Source organism: Abramis brama (assembly GCF_963993115.1).
Source record: "Abramis brama genome assembly, chromosome: 16".
Classification (NCBI taxonomy): Eukaryota; Metazoa; Chordata; class Actinopteri; order Cypriniformes; family Leuciscidae; genus Abramis; species Abramis brama.
The window spans coordinates 9,715,574-9,732,223 of NC_139978.1; the positions used below are offsets into that span (position 1 = coordinate 9,715,574).

Here is a 16,650-nt window from a genome sequence, read left to right on the forward strand (position 1 = left end):
GTGTTTTTATGCTTATTAGTGTTGTTAGGTAAAGCCTAATTTAAGTGTATAGCAATTTTCACATTACTTCGAAGTAGCTTTACAGACAATCATGATGTTAATGTTTATAATATATTAATATCTTTATGCCTTTTCGCATTTAGCAGATTAGAACTGGGCAATAATATAGATTACATTTTGAGACTATACAGCCAATCAAGAAACTGGGATTTGCTAAAAAAATAATACATCTCTCACCCTACACAAGTATACTGTATGTTTGCGGATACAGCATAGTGGTGATATATGGAATCATTTCAGGAAGTTGTGTCTCTTGTGCACTTCACATGAGTAGCGCTGTTTTGCGTGCCATGCAGAGTTGCCTATGTAAAGCATTTTAAATCAGTCTCCATTTTATTTGGGCTGCCTTTTGTGTTGTGGTACATGTTCATTTGCAGTTCTGTACTGATTGTGAGCCTTACATGCATAAGAAAAGAATAAAATGTATGAGTCTTGTATATAAGCATACAGGATCATAGCTTTACTCACTCTTGTCCACTATTATACAGCAATTCATGTAAAGGCTTTTATTCTGTACTGTCCATTAGTACAAATAACACTCTTTTATGTTCTATGAATAAACATTGTGACTCAGGACTTTAATCCTCATGGCTTCATATCTGTTTGATCAGCAGGAACACACTGCAGATGATGACTCACTAGAGGCCATGTGCGCTGCACTCCGAATGGATGAATTTTCAGTGTAGCTCTAGATTAAATAATCATGATCTTATTTTTAAAAGGGTCATAAAATGCATTTTCAGATCTTATGTTGTGTTTCTGAACATTAGCTTATCAAGTTAAGTCAAATTTTTAAGTCAAGCCTTTCAGTTATAAGGGCTCATAAGCCAAATGCCTTTCTAAGTCGAAGAAGAGGAAAACGTCTAGGTTACCTATTGTACCCCCCTGAAGGAGGGAACGGAGATGTTACATCAGTGACTGACTAACTGGGATCTCGCCTGAGAGCCCTATCACCTTCGAGTGTCAACAGAACCGGCCAATGGACTTTGAACCCGTGCTGCGGGTATAAGAAACCATGCAGTACTCACTCATTCAGGTTTTTCGCTGAGGAGCCAAGCTAGTGCCCAGCCGCTCAGCGGTGGACAAAGGGATTGTGGCGACGGGACGTTACGTCTTAGTTCCCTCCTTCAGGTTACAATAGGTAACCTACACGTTCCCATTCAGTCAGTCACTACGAGTTACTTCAGAGACTGACGAATTGGGGTGCCATATGGTGCCCTGTCCCTGAGAAAAAAGGTCCTTCGTCAGGAAAATGAGCCAGGGAGGGGCTCAGGGGGAATCAGGTCCGGATGAGCCAATACAGCGCAACCAGCAAGACCTGCTCCTCGTCCTACCTTACCGTGCACAGGGTCTGTGCGAGTAGGCTCACTGTGGGAAACGCATACTTGCGTAGGCCCCGGGGCCAGCTGTGTGCGAGTGCATCCATGCCGAGGGTCCCCTTGGTCAGCGAATAGAACAACTGGCAGTGGGACGTGTCCGGAGTGGCAAACAAGTCTACTTGAGCAGCTCCGAAGAGCCTCCAAATCAGCTGGATCACCTGGGGGTGGAGTCTCGACTCTCCCGGGAGTGTGAGCTGTCGTTAGAGCATGTCGGCTGTATGATTGAGCTCGCCCGGTATCTGAATGACGGGAGTGTAGTAGACCACCTTGACGGTTGATGTACGCAATGGTCAATGTGTTGTCTATCCAGACCAGTACATGCTTGTCCCGCAGCCACAGTAGAAACCAGCGGAGGGCAAGGAATACTGCTAGCAACTCAAGGCAATAGATATGTCACTGGAGTCAAGGTTCTGTCCACGAGCCCGAGCCAGCATGCCTGTTGCATACGGCACCCCAGCAAGTGGTGGTGTCATCTGTTGAGACAACAACATGCTTGGACACTTGTTCTAGGGGGACTTGCCCATAGAAAGGCAAGGTCTGACCATGGGCTGAAAGCTAGGCGACAGGTCGGAGTGATGATCCCCTGGACCCAGTTGTGTAGCCAGTGCTGAAGCGGTTGTGTATCTCGTATGAAGCAAACAGAGCGGCGTGATGACCGGCCATGCCTGCGGATGATGCCATATGCCCCTGGAGCCTCTGAAATCGTTTCAGTGGAACTGCTGTCCTGCCTTTGAATAAATTTAAGCAGTTCAGCACTGACTGAGCATGCTCGTTCGTGAGACGAGCAGTCAGGTTGCCCCGCTCGGCTTCTGATTTTGTTGATTTATAGACCTCCTAGAAATAATCGAAATTTTTGCTCTGATCTGACTGAACTTCTCACTCTCGCTTTCGCCCGGCATGATAGAATCATGATGCTAGGTGACTTTAATATACATGTTGTTTCTGATTGTACTGCTGCAAAAGACTTTTTGTCTGTTTTGGATTATTTTGAAGTATCTCAGCATATTGATTTTCCAACACATTCTCACTCTCATACTCTTGATCTGCTCTGTACTGTTTGTATTGACAATGTGCATGTTCAGGGTCATAATCTGGGCATCTCTGATCATAAACTAATTGTCTTTGACTTCTCACTTCCCCTTGTAAAACCAAAAACTAAAACTACCATATCTTACCGGAAACTGAGATCTATAACTGTTGACAATTGCTCTGCTGCTATTGCTGTCTCTGCTCTTCCTTCTGCACTCAATCTCCTGAGTCCTGATGAGATAGTTTCAACCTATGATAAATCTATTGGTAATGTCTTGGATGATCTTGCTCCATTAATAACTAGAACTGTCCCGTCTACCCATTCATCTCCTTGGTTCACTACTGAGCTTAGAGTTCTGAAAACAAAATGTAGGCGTCTTGAAAGACTTCACAAAAAATCTTCCCTCCTTGTCCATTTTTCTGATTCAGTACTGAAATATAAAGAAGCAGTTAACATTGCACGCTCTAACTATCTTTCTACTGTTATCAACAAAGCTAAGTGCAAACCTAAAGCTCTTTTCTCTGAGATAAACAAACTAGTCAAACCATCCTCTGTAGCTATTGCTGGGTCTGCTGATCTCTGTGAAAGCTTTCAGTCTTGATAACATTTATCAATCTTTCTCTTCTACTGCCACTCCCCATTCAACTCCATATTTGATAGGTTGTCCATTAGACACTTTTCTACTCACAAATACATCTGTGGTTGAAAAACTGATTATCAAATCTAATTCTACCTCTTGTACACTCAATCCTATTCCAACATATCTTCTAAAAACTCTTTTGCCTTCACTTATTCATCCTATTACTCACATTATTAACAGATCTCTTACCACTGCCTATGTCCCGCTTAATCTGAAAATAGCGGCCATCACTCCAATTCTCAAGAAGTCCGGCCTCGATAACGCTATTCAGTCACTGCAGTCACACTTAGAGAGACATAATCTATTTGAACCACTACAATCTGGTTTCCGTCCATATCACAGCACAGAAACAGCTCTTTTAAAAGTGCTAAATGATCTCCTTCTGGCTTCTGATTCTGGTGCACATAGTATCCTGGTTCTTCTTGACCTCAGTGCAACATTTGACACTGTGTGCCACTCTACACTTCTTTCTCGACTGTCTTCAATAGGTATCACTGGTGCGGCTCTTCAGTGGTTGACTTCATATCTATTGGATAGACAGCAATTTGTTAGGATAGGTGAGAATCGATCCCGTACTGTCACTATTTCTCATGGTGTACCTCAAGGTTCTGTACTTGGTCCTCTTCTATTTCTCATTTATTTGCTGCCACTAGGCCAGATCATCAGACGGCATGGTCTCAACTTTCATAGTTACGCTGATGATATTCAAATTTATTTCACGATTAACCCCAACTCAGCTTGTCCACTCGCTTCTGTTTTCTCCTGCCTTCAGGAACTTAAAACATGGATGTCTGATAACTTCTTACAGCTTAATGCTGGGAAAACTGAAATCCTGCTAATTGGCCCCAAATCAAAGAGTTTTACCCGGACATGACATTTTTATTGATATTGATGGTGTTCAGATTAGGCCTTCAAAAACTGTGCGGAATCTGGGAGTTTTGTTTGACCCCACGTTATGCTTTCATTCACACATCGGTCAGACTGTTAAATCATGCTTCTTTCACCTGCAGAATATTGTTTGTATACGCCCCTCTCTTAACTTTGGAGATGCTGAAACTGTTATTCATGCTTTCATAACTTCCAGATTGGACTACTGTAACTCCTTATACAGCGGCCTACCCACCAAAGCAATATATCGCCCTCAAATGGTACAAAACTCTGCTGCTCGAGCACTTACATATAATAAAAAATCTGCACATATTACCCCTATCCTTCATCAACTTCACTGGCTTCCTGTGGTCAATCGCATCCAGTTTAAACTATTAGTCTTAGTTTATAAAGCCTGTCAGGGTGCCGCACCTCAATACCTCGCTGAGTTAGTGCAACCATATCTTCCTGCCCGGACTCTTAAATCTAGCAATGAAAATTTGCTTGTCATCCCCAGGTTTAAACTATCTACTGTGGGTGGTAGGGCTTTTAGTGTTGTAGGCCCTAAGCTATGGAATAAACTGCCCCCTAAGCTTCGTGCCATCGACAACCTCCAGATCTTCAAATCAAAACTTAAAACTCATATATTTACCATGATCAATAAATAATCTTCAATTCTATTTCTCTGTCTACCACTTCTCTCACCTTTATTTTATTTTACATACTTTGCCGAAATGTATATGTTGCTAAAAAGGCTTATATGTTTGTTATCTTTGACTTATGTTCATTATTTGTAGTGTTTGCTTGTTTCCATCTGCTTTTCTGTTTGATTGCTTGATATAGCCTAATAAGCTGATTGCTTGTTTCTTTTGTCTGTCTACTATTTGTACTATTTTGTGAAGCGACCTTGGGTTCTTGAAAGGCGCTATAAAAAATAAACATGTTATTATTATTATTATTCAGGTTGACCGAGTCCAACTCCATTTGAGACATGAAAGTATGCGTCCTTCAGGTTGATCGCTGCAAACCAATCTTGAGAGCGAAAGCATTCGAGAAGGCTTTTCTGCATAGCATTTTGAACGGAAGCTTGTGAAGGGCCCGATTCAAAACACGCAGATCCATGATTGGTCGTAACCCACCACTCTTCTTGGGTATTATGAAGTAGGGGCTGTAAAACCCTGATCTCATGTCGGCTGGAGGGACCAGCTCTATCGCATCCTTCACCAGTAGGACTGCGATCTCAGTACACAGAACAGGGACGTCTACTATAGCCACTGAGGTGAAATGGATGCCGCTGAACCCGGGGGGATGACGGGCGAACTGGACCCACCCCAATACAGTAAAACTGCACATTTTAGAGTGGCCTTTTATTGTAGCCAGCCTAAGGCACACCTGTGCAATAATCATGCTGTCTAATCAGCATCTTGATATGCCACACCTGTGAGGTGGATGGATTATCTCGGCAAAGGAGAAGTGCTCACTAACACAGATTTAGACAGATTTGTGAACAATATTTGAGAGAAATAGGCCTTTTGTGTACATAGAAAAAGTCTTTGAGTTCAGCTCATGAAAAATGGAGGCAAAAACAAAAGTGCTGCGTTTATAATTTTGTTCAGTGTATAAATATGTATACTTGCATATAGATGCCTTAACAGAGATGACTTAACGTCACAAATTTTTTTTTTAAATGTATCCCTGTAAGATCAGTTACAGATTTTGAGAATGAGTCATTGGGAACTGAGGAGGACATTCTGAAAGTATATTAAGTATAGTATATTAAGTATAATATATGCATATAGTATAGTATAGTATAGTATATGCGTATAACATTAAACTCTTATATTTTATAAGATGAATTAAAATGCAATTTTTAAAGATATTACAACAAGATCAATGTTTTGAAAACATATTTCCTTTTGAAAACATATTGTTTTCACTGGTTTACAAATTCTGCTTTGTAGTTTTAGACAAGGGGATACTAAAAGGAGGATGCGCAAACAACAAGAAAATGTATAGCATACCTCTTTTTTGACAACTTCATTCTCCACTCTACGAAGGTTCCTCTTCACCTTCAAGTATTCGGCAGACGCTTCCTCCTCAGGTGGTTTGGGTGGGGGGTAGGCAGGTGGCGGGGGTGGAATGTGGGAGGAATCGGACGGAGGTGGGGGTGGGGGAAACGTTGGAGGGGGCGGCAGGTGTGCAGGTTCTTTTGCATTCTGGGAGCTTCCTGCTACATCAGGGTTCAGCATGTCCATATAGGTCTGCATGTCTGTAATGGTTGAATCTGCACCTCCTGCAATAAAACGTTATTAATTGATTTAGTCAAACATCAAAAAATCTTATAGAGTAAATAAAATATAATATAGAGCAGTGGTTCTCAACTCCAGTCCTCGGGACCCACTGCTCTGCACATTTTGTATGTCTCTCTTATCTGACACACTCAGTTCAGTTCATGGAGTCTCTCCTAATGAGCTGATGATCTGGTTTAGGTGTGTTAAATAAGGGAGACATACAAAATGTGCAGAGCAGTGGGTCCCGAGGACTGGAGTTGAGAACCACTGATATAGAGTAATGTAATGTAAAAAAAAAAATAAAAAAAAAATTTATTACCATATTATATTTATAAAAATGATATTTTAATGTGATATTTTTACAGCATAAATCTCTTATAAATATAGCCTTTTATAATCTTGTCACTAAATTGTTTGTATTCACTGCAGTTTTTTCTACTTTTACTCAGTTAGCTGGTGTGTTATTTTTCATTTATGTATTTATTTATTATGTAATTTTAAAATTCTTTCTTTCTTTCTTTCTTGGATATTTTTATTTTAGCCACAGAAGTGAAACTCTTTAGAAGATTAGCAAAATGCATTCTATATTTCTGAAAGGTATTCACAGTGCTTACACCAACCTAATAATATTCACTATACCATTAATAGTCGAAAGTCTGGACACACCTCATTCTTAATTGTTACCATTGTTCGACATTTTAGAATAATAATCATTATAAATAATCAAAACTATAAACACAAAATGTAAGTATGAGAATGTTGTAGCGGTAAAAAATGTTAAATAAATCAAAAGGTTTTATTAAGATCATAAAAACATAAATTCAGTCAAGTGTGTCCAAACTTCTGACTGCTAGTGAAATCTATACCACTGTTGTCTACTGTTTCCAAATGTGTCCACTAGAGGACATTACTGGGAAGGCTCACAGCAGGTTTCCTGGACAATGCTATGGCAACATGGTTCTGAATGAGTTCTGCTTCAGTGAGCTCAGCTTTTCCCACCATTGTTAAGACAATGCTTCAATCATACTGCACTGAGCAAACATATGCGCAATGAACATGGGGTTTTGTCATTTCAGAGGGAGTTCTATTCAAAACACAGGAATGCAGGAGATGTGAAGAGAACATTTTGTATCAAGTTAATGATATAAAATAAATGGTTCAAAAGGTTTTTTTTAAAATGTTTTTGAAAGAAGATATGCTTATCAAGCCTGCATTTGATCAAAAATACAGAAAAAAAACTGTTTTCTATTTTAATATATTTTAAAATGTATTTTATTCCTGTGATGGCAAAGCTAAATTTTCAGCATCATTACTCCAGTCTTTAGTGTCACATTATCCTTCAGAAATCATTATAATATGCTGATTTGGTGTTCAAGCATTTCTTATTGTTATCAATATTGAAAACTGTTGTGCTGCTTAATATTAAACTGTGATGCATTTTTTTCAGGATTCTTTGATGAGTAGAAAGTATAAAAGAACAGCATTTATTTGAGACAGAAATCATTTGTAACATTATAAATGTCTTTACTGTCACTTTTTACAGTGTAATATCAAATGACTGATATGTTGGCTATAAATGCGTGTTTCTCTGACCTGTCGGTACTCTTGAGGGAGGCGTGCCACTCCTTTTCTCTCCAGTACTGGACTGGCTGGAGTTTGCAGAGTCGTAATTGGACAGCGAGCTGGAGGGCGAGCAGATGTCAAAGTGGGCTGCAGGGGGGGCTGGGGTGGGCAGGGTGGCGTTGGGAGAGGAGAGGCCTGAGTCAGGTTGCTTATACTCCAGATCTGCTGAAGGGTCCCGTGACAAGACTCTGTGTTCCACACTCTGAGATGAAAGCTAGTGTTATTGTTAGGCATAGATTAGTGGCACTTATTTGGCAGGTTGAGCTTAAAGATGCCTGTAACTGTTTAATGAACTCTTTGAGAGTGCTTAAAGGAATAAATTCCTTTTGATAAACAAAAGTTAATTACAGGCAGTAACAAATGAGATTGCAGCTGATGAGGTGGCAAAAAACCACATCACTACACTGGGGACATGCAATTATTCTCTACACACTCACAACAACCTACTTATAATGTATAGCCTACATGTACAATTAGAGGTGCACTTAGTTGTTCCTCATTAAAGTTTTACACATACAGAAAGGAATAGTACTTAAAATGTGGCTAACATTTTGTGCACACAATTATAATTTAATCTTTTATATTGGTAATCCCATAACTGAACACATTACTTCACAGAGAAGTAAAATAAAAAATTAATAAAAAGGAAATTACCAGAAACAATATACATACATATATATATATATATATATATATATATATATATATATATAATTATTATTATTATTCACATATTTTGTAATACTAAGAATGTAAACAGAAATATGTGAGCATATGTGATGAGATTTTAACATTTCTTTTGTTGTACATCCCTTGTTTAAGACTATGTGTGGTTGTGTTTGTACTGTATCTCACCATGTTTTCGACAGTGCGGAGGTACTTGGCACACTGTTGATGCCCGTTGTATTCAGCTAGGTCTGCTGCTGAGAATCCATCCTGGTCTCGTAATCCCAGATCCACCCCATTCACTACCAGAATTTGACAGCACTACACAGAGAAAAACACATTTACATTAACACCTAGATAATGTGGGACTGCTTTCTTAAATATATTTACTGCTGTCTGCTAAAGCAAGCATTACTACTCCTATTGCTCATTCTTAAAGGGATGGTTCGGATTAAAATCAACCTAGGGTCCTTTGCACCATGACTTCGAGCCAAACACCCCCCCAAAAGCCTTTTTTCCCTTGGTTGAACATTATTAAAGTTAGAGCTTATTTAGAGAAATCAGCCGGGTGGCTTAGTGCAGGCGCTAATGGATCCTATTATGTACTACATCCTTATGCATCGCTTTCTGACAGGACTTTTACGTGCTTTTCCCAAACCACTGAAGTGACGTTGACGTTAGCAGTTAGCAGTAGCATGAGCCGTCAGGCAAGTGTTATTTAAATAAACTCCTGATGTACTTACAAACTTTCCAATGCCTCGAGTATGAATACAGAACCTATTTATACTACTGTATAAATGAGAAAATGTTGTTTAACTACATAATATATAATATTTTTGACTGATTTGATAATGCTTCCAACTATCAGTACTTGTCAAGTCACCTTCATTTATATAGCGCTTTTTACAATACAGATGGTTTCAAAGCAGCTTTACAGTGATAATAGGAAATTAATGGAACAAAGATTGTTTTAGTTGTATTGCAGCTTACAAGTTTTATTTTAATGTACTCTCAGTAAACTACTAGTTTAGTAGTTTTATACTACAAGTTTTCTTTTAATGTACTCTCAGTAAACTACTAGTTTAGTAGTTTTATACTACAAGTTTTCTTTTAGTGTACTCTCAGTAAACTACTAGTTTAGTAGTTGTATTCTACAAGTTTTCTTTAAGTGAACTTAACATTATACTTATAGTTTACTATTTATATACAATTTTTGCAGTTGCAGTAGTCCTACAGTATACTACTATGTTCAAATGTTATTTTTTATACTTGAAAAATACCTTTAACTCTACTTTAATTTAAAAACATTTTATTAGCTTCATGCATCCTTTTTTATCAACACTTGAATGTCAGTTAGTTTCATAAAGAAAGGCAACATTTTGTTAAAATGTTGAGAAAATAGTTGAGAAAATCACATTTTTGTCAAAGACTACGCCTTGATCAGATCCAGAACGATGATCAAAACACAGGTGGAGTAGATCGAGTCCAACACCCCCAAAGCTTCACAGTCGTTTTCTCTTCATGGGTTAGGCCTACGCTTCATTTCATTTGGAAACATTAAGCTGTTTTGATTTACAAGCTGTTTAATGTTTGATATCACATTATTTTACATTTCAGTGAGCAATCTTCTATCACATGTTTCAGCTTCTTCTTCTCCTGTGTTTTGATCCGGAGATTCTGTACTAGAAGATGTGTCATAGCACCCCCTACCGTATACCAGTGAAAACATGGATAGCTGGAAAATTCAGTCAATGGTGGGGAAAAGTTTAATTAAAGTAAATATGTACACTACCAGTGGACTAGCCTACACAAAAATTCAGATACACAGAATTAGAAACATATCTGTTTTATATCAACATTTTAATCAATATTTTCAAACAAAGTTTCATAAGACTATATGAAAAACGATGTAAAAAAAAGTATATTTAATAGGCTACTCGATCAAAAGAGTTAACACAACTACAAGCCAAGTATACTTTGAATAATTAAAATTTTAAGTATATCTCGATCAAAAGATTGAGTACAAGTATAGGCCAAATATACTTGGACTTTTCTCTCAGTATAAGTCAAGTAGGCTACACTTAAGTGTAATTAAGTATATTTTTGAGAAGTATATAAAATGTAGACTGAAAGTATGTTTTCTTCTTTTTAGTTGAAAAGAAGTATACTAATAGAACACTTGAATAAACTTATTTTCCATGCTTATTTTATTTACTCTATAAGCTATTCCACCCGAAAGTTTGTTACTATATAAAGCTGAACATGTTAGTTTATAAGACGGTATGTAATATTATGTTTTTAAAAAAGTATTTAATAAGCTACTCAATCAAAATAGTAAACACAATTACAAGCCAAGAATACTTAGAATACTTAATTATACTTTTAAGTATATCTCGATCAACAAGTATAGGCCAAATATACTTAGACTTTTCTGTCAGTATAAGTCAAGTATACTTAAGTGCAATTTGAAGTATATTTCTGATAAGTACATAAAGTATATTTCTGAGAAGTATATAAAAAGTAGACTGAAAGTATACTTTCTTATTTTTAGTTTAAAAGAAGTATACTAATAGAACACTTGAATAAACTTCTTTTTCGTAAGCTGAGTATTGTGCACATATTTTTGCCTAAACATCATCAGTTAAAAGAGTGTGTGCTCTTCCTGTAGGGTGTGAATGTTTGTCTGTTGACATTTGAGAGTTTGAGAAAGACAGTTGAGTAAAGTATTAGTGGTTTTAAAATATATGCAGTAAAACGGTTCTTTTAATGACAGCTGTCATGCGTTTAGCCCTCAGGTGGAAAACAAGAGACAATACTCTATGACTGTTTCTCTGCCTCACTTTTTCAAAAACTTGGGCTGCCCACTAATAGTTGACTAAATGTTAGTAGACTAGAAGAGGCTTAGTCGACCAAAATTATATTAGTCGGTTAGTTGCAGGACAAAAAAATCTTTTGGCGAAGTCAGTGAGGGACAGATAATTAACGGCGGGTTCTGACGGGCCACATTATCTCAGATTAAACAATTTGAATGGTTGCTTCCTCTAAATTTGTACCACAATGACTCTGTTATCATATGTTGCATTTAGTTGCATCATATGTTGAATGACAAGAGAGATGTAAGAAACATTAATGTAAAGTAATTTTCATGGTGATTTCTTTTACATACCTCCAGCTCTCCATTCTCAGCAGCGTCATGAAGGGGCGTACCACCCCAGCTGTCTGTCACTATTTCCCCTCCATGCAGGAGGAGCCAGCTGAGAACCTTGGAATGGCCACGGCTGGCAGCAAAGTGCATGGCACTGGCCCCATCATTGTCTCTGTCAGCTAGGCTGATTTCTGTGAAACTCATCTAGAGAAGCCAAAAAAAGTGAAATTCACATGAAGTCAGAAGTAGTTTGTACAGAAATACTAAAATGTCTCAACCCCCATACCATAAGCCTGATCAAGCATGTTAAACTACAAATATTAAGACAACCAGCTTCATGGGACTTCAGAATCCTGCTCATCATAGTAATCCATATAGCATATATGCTTTAGTGGCTCAAATGATGCACCTTTAGGTTCGATTCTCAATACCGTCAGGAAATGACTGAGGTGCCTTTGAGCACATAACCCCCAATCGCAGCAAATGGCTGCTCCGGCTATGTGTCCATTGTTTGCTGTGTGTTTGTGTGTTTACTACTCACTGCTCCTAATGTGTGTGCACTAACTTGGATGAGTTTAATGCAGAGGACAAATCATGCCAATTTTTTATAAGTAATTATACAGAATGAAGGATAAAGTAGTCAAGTCACATTTATTTAGAAAGTACTTTTTACAATATAAATCCTTTCAAAGCAGCTTCACATTAATAAGTCAGTATAGCAGGGCAAAGCTGTAAAGCAGCTTTACAGAAGATAATAGCGTCATTATTATTTAGCTCAATGTTATTTCAATTCAGTTCGATAACTGTGTCAGTATTGCCAAGCCCATTAATCAAGTTCAATTCAACTATAAGCAGCTATCAATCTCAATTCATTTAAAAATTTGTTCTCATCCTATAGGAAAACCACAGAAAACTCAGGTGTTCTAAGGAGCTAAAGCTGTCCAAAAATGTGAAGTTTTAGTTATACAACAATAACGAAACAAATAAATTTCTATATTTTTCATTTGAAATGCTCACAGATTTTGATGTATTTCTGTAACATTTGCTTATTTTTGCTGGAGAACTTGTACGTATATGTGGTATTCTGTGATAATCAGCATTTTCTCAATAAAGCTTAACTTGTGTTGAACCCAGGAAAATTCTGTAACAACATATTTGAAATTGTATACTTTAAATAATAAAGAACTCATCCAACAAGGCAGCTCACCAGCCAGACAATGACAGTGTTGTGTCCCATTTGGGCAGCAGCGTGCAATGGTGTCATCCCATCATTGGCTCTGATACTTGGCTCCGCCCCGCAGTCCTTCACTAGGTACTGGACAACTTCCAGGTGGCCCTCCTGACATGCAAGGTATAGTGGTGTGGCACCATTCTTGGTTTGAAAATTGACAACTCTAAAACACAAAGAAAAACACAAAATCAAGGAAATTATAGCCCTACAATTAAATAATAGGTGATTAGAGATACAAAAAAATGTTTAATGTTGTTTCTATATAAACAGTACCTCTATCTTAGTCACGTAAACAACCTTCTTGGTATAAAAATGTGGAACTGCAGCAAAAACCTAACCCATCATAATTATATGATTTTATGACACGGGACTCTAGAATGTTTTCAATTGCAGCATTTCTGCACATTTTTGTATACTGATATTTCTGATGACAATATCCAGTTAAGACAGCTCTAAGTGCCAGATGATCGACAGCAGAAAGCAGTGAGGGGGCCCAACTAAATTTACAGCAAATTGGATAATATTTTATAATATCTCACCACCATGAAACTAGGATATTGTGAGTATTGAGCCACTGGTTGGTAGGTGGATGCTTGTGGTGTTCTGAGTAGTTGTTAGTGTCATGTCTTGTTTTGGTTTTGTTTCATGGTCTTGTTTCATGTCTCTGTCATGTGATTCCCTGTTCTAGTATTGTGAGCCTGCCATGTGTCCTGTCTAGTCATTGGTTAATTCTCTTGATTATGTTCACAGGTGTCCCTTGTCTTGTCATTTAGCCTTGTGTGTTTAGCCATGTGTATTCCATGGCTGCGTTCCAGTCCACTTTTAGACACGCACTTGCGAACACCCCTAAGCACTTCCCCTCGGGGGAATCCCTGCCGCCATTTTGAAGTGCGTTCCACTTCGTGAAGTGGACGAGGGAAGTTTATATGGACAGACCCTCGTTCCCTCGATTTTGACCGAGGGAGCGAGTCTATTTCATATGTACACTTCAGGCACCTATATGTCCCACAATGCAGTACGATTGTGACGTCCCCACAAATCTCATCTAATCACCACCACAACAAACAACTCTATTATATATTATTCTAATTTTTATTTATTTAAAACAACTCAAACACACCTATAAACATTTGGATGCTGCATTAAACAAATTCTTAAATAAATAAATTAATTAATTAATTAATAAATCAACTAAATAGCTGATTCCAAGTGATCAAGGGCTTAGGACGTTCCAATTCAGCCCATTGCAGTTTCCGCCAGTAGTGGGCACTCATGCAACGTAAGCAATGACGTACGTCCGAGTGAACGAGACGGAGGGAAGTTAGCGAGTGAAGGGCATGATAATTTTGGACTGGAACGCAGCACATGTCCATGTCACGCCTTTTTTTATGTTTGATCGTGTTTTGAATAATATTAAACTGCACTTGGGTTCTGCAAACTTGCCTCCAGTGGATCAATGTTACAGTTAGTATAGCAGTACACACCATTATGGTTCCAGAGGTCTAGACCTCTGTATTTTTCCGAGGTGTATAATAAAAGTCATGAAATAATTGCCAAATAATAACTATACTTTGGTGCTATAAGATATTTTATAACGCCAAGATCTCATGAGCTGATCAGTGCTTCTCAATGTCAAAATGACTAAGATGCTGATGACAATCAAATCAAAGAAAGATGTCATTATTGTTACTTTATACAGAAGAAGAGCATGAATTCCAACATGCTTCCATTTTAACAGCCAAAAAGTGAGAAGTAAGATATATATAAGATAAAACATTTAATATTTGTGTTACAATAAAAATGTTAAACAACCAACAGCGATATCCAGGCATGCAAACCAGAGCCATTTTCAGCATACTGGGCATAGCTTAAGAATGAACGTGTGCATGAACTAAAACATGGTAAAATAGGTTGCCTGCAGAAATATACAGCATTGCTGGTCACCATAAAAAAAGTTTGTTTTGCATGTTGGGACCAGCATGAGATGCTGGTTGCTGGTTTGCTGGTTTGCTGGTCGCCAGCATGGGAAGCAGTAGTGTTGGTGAACCAGATACACCAGTTCAGTTTTGTTTGAGAACAGCATGACTAATCTACCAGCTACACCAGCACTATACCAGCCCTAACCAGCATAAATGAGCCTGGACCAACATTGAATTTATGCTGGTTTATGCTGGATTTTTCCGCAGAGTTGTGGTCAGGCACATGCACACGCACTCTGGGCCTGGGCTAAAGATGCCCCTATGGAAAAGCATATTCATTCTCCCAGGTGTGCCTTGTTTTCTTGTTACCCTTGTCAGCCCTGTGTCTATACTGCATATAGCCCTTGTCTTTCTTTTGTTCTCTGTCAATTGTTGTATGTAATGGTTGCTTGTGTTCCTTTTTGTCTTGCTCTCTGTGTTTCTAGTCTGGCATTTTGTTCCTAATATTAAAACACCTGCAAATAGATTCCAGTTTCTGCCTACTTTCCATTGCTCCCCTGTTACAATGATATTTTTTTTATATTCACAGTATTGACGACAAGATGGCAAAGTCTAAATACCTATAAATGCTTAATCACATTTCATTCCAAATTCAAAAAAGGTTCCAAAGATATTGTTGACCCTCTGAGACAAATTGATAAATCTGTTTGCCTTTCTGAGGGGAAGCATCCAGCATTAACGTCTGTCCCAGATCCTTCCTCAAAGTCACAAGCAGGAGTTCCACGAGAGAACAGGATTCTTCCTATAAATACCATAAAGCTCAGCTTTATTTGGACACAGACTGACAAGGCATCAATGAGTCTCTTAAGAGGATCAGCACTACTTCACTCAGTGAAAGCTTTAGCTTAAGTTCTGCCAGGAAGACTTAATTACTACGTCACTTATTACCTTCATCTTTATCCAATCACGTCTTTATACTTTCTGTATAAAATATTGGTACTTACACATGTTTGAGTTCGCAGATGCCAACGCGACAACAACCTCCACCCTCCCCACCACCACCAGGATGGTCCTGTCCATACCTTCAAGGGGGGGTCGGCTGCGCCCCTGCCTTTGTCTTCAGGCAGGAAAATGCAGATCCGCTACCCTCGGATTACGAACTATGGACGGGGCCTACGCCAAAGAACTTTATAATGCTTGCTGGGCTGTCAATAAATGCATGCTTCGTTACATCATTCTGTTCTGGTAGTCTTTCTGGTAGAACTGTATTCATTCGCTGTAATCACCGGCTCTTTACAGGGGACAAACTATGAGGATTGTTACTAAAGGAAAAGTGATTGTTGTTTTCTCTGTAGCTCATTTCCAACTTTACATATTTTGCTCTTGTATCCCCTCATCCCCTAAACCACCTTTCTCTAGAAAAGTAATGAAAAGAATACAGTTACAGTATGTATCTGTGGCAAGCATGACGAGACCAAGGGCCGTGAGAGAATGGTGCAAGGCTGGTGACGTGATTACTGATGAGCGCCACCTGTGCAGGTGCTTCGGAAGCATAACAGGAGGAGCGACGACAGTGAAGAATGAAAGATGACCAGGCCTGGACTTTACATTGTGTTTTATGATTATTAAAATACGTTGAACGTTCACCGGTTCCCGCCTCCTTCTTCTCATAACAGCATACCTTGCTACAGTATCTTTTATGTGGATTCAAGATGGACTGTTCAGAATAGCATACTGCCATACTATTTCTAGCAATGTAGTATGTATACTGTGCAAAGAATTTCTGTATAACCCTAACC

At 38.5% G+C, this 16,650-nt stretch overlaps 1 protein-coding gene across 7 annotated transcripts in view; it reads right to left on the minus strand.

Annotated features, from left to right (window-relative positions):
* Nucleotides 1-16,650, minus strand: part of espn (espin) — a 95,003-nt gene that overhangs the window by 57,085 nt on the left and 21,268 nt on the right. For all 7 annotated transcript variants that reach the window (XM_084087410.1, XM_084087409.1, XM_084087413.1 and 4 more), the window contains exons 3-7: nt 12,909-13,095; nt 11,723-11,905; nt 8,746-8,877; nt 7,861-8,092; nt 5,998-6,269 (exon numbers count right to left, since the gene is read on the minus strand). In XM_084087410.1, coding sequence (XP_083943536.1) covers nt 5,998-6,269; nt 7,861-8,092; nt 8,746-8,877; nt 11,723-11,905; nt 12,909-13,095 — 1,006 coding nt within the window. The remainder of the gene's footprint in view (nt 1-5,997; nt 6,270-7,860; nt 8,093-8,745; nt 8,878-11,722; nt 11,906-12,908; nt 13,096-16,650) is intronic.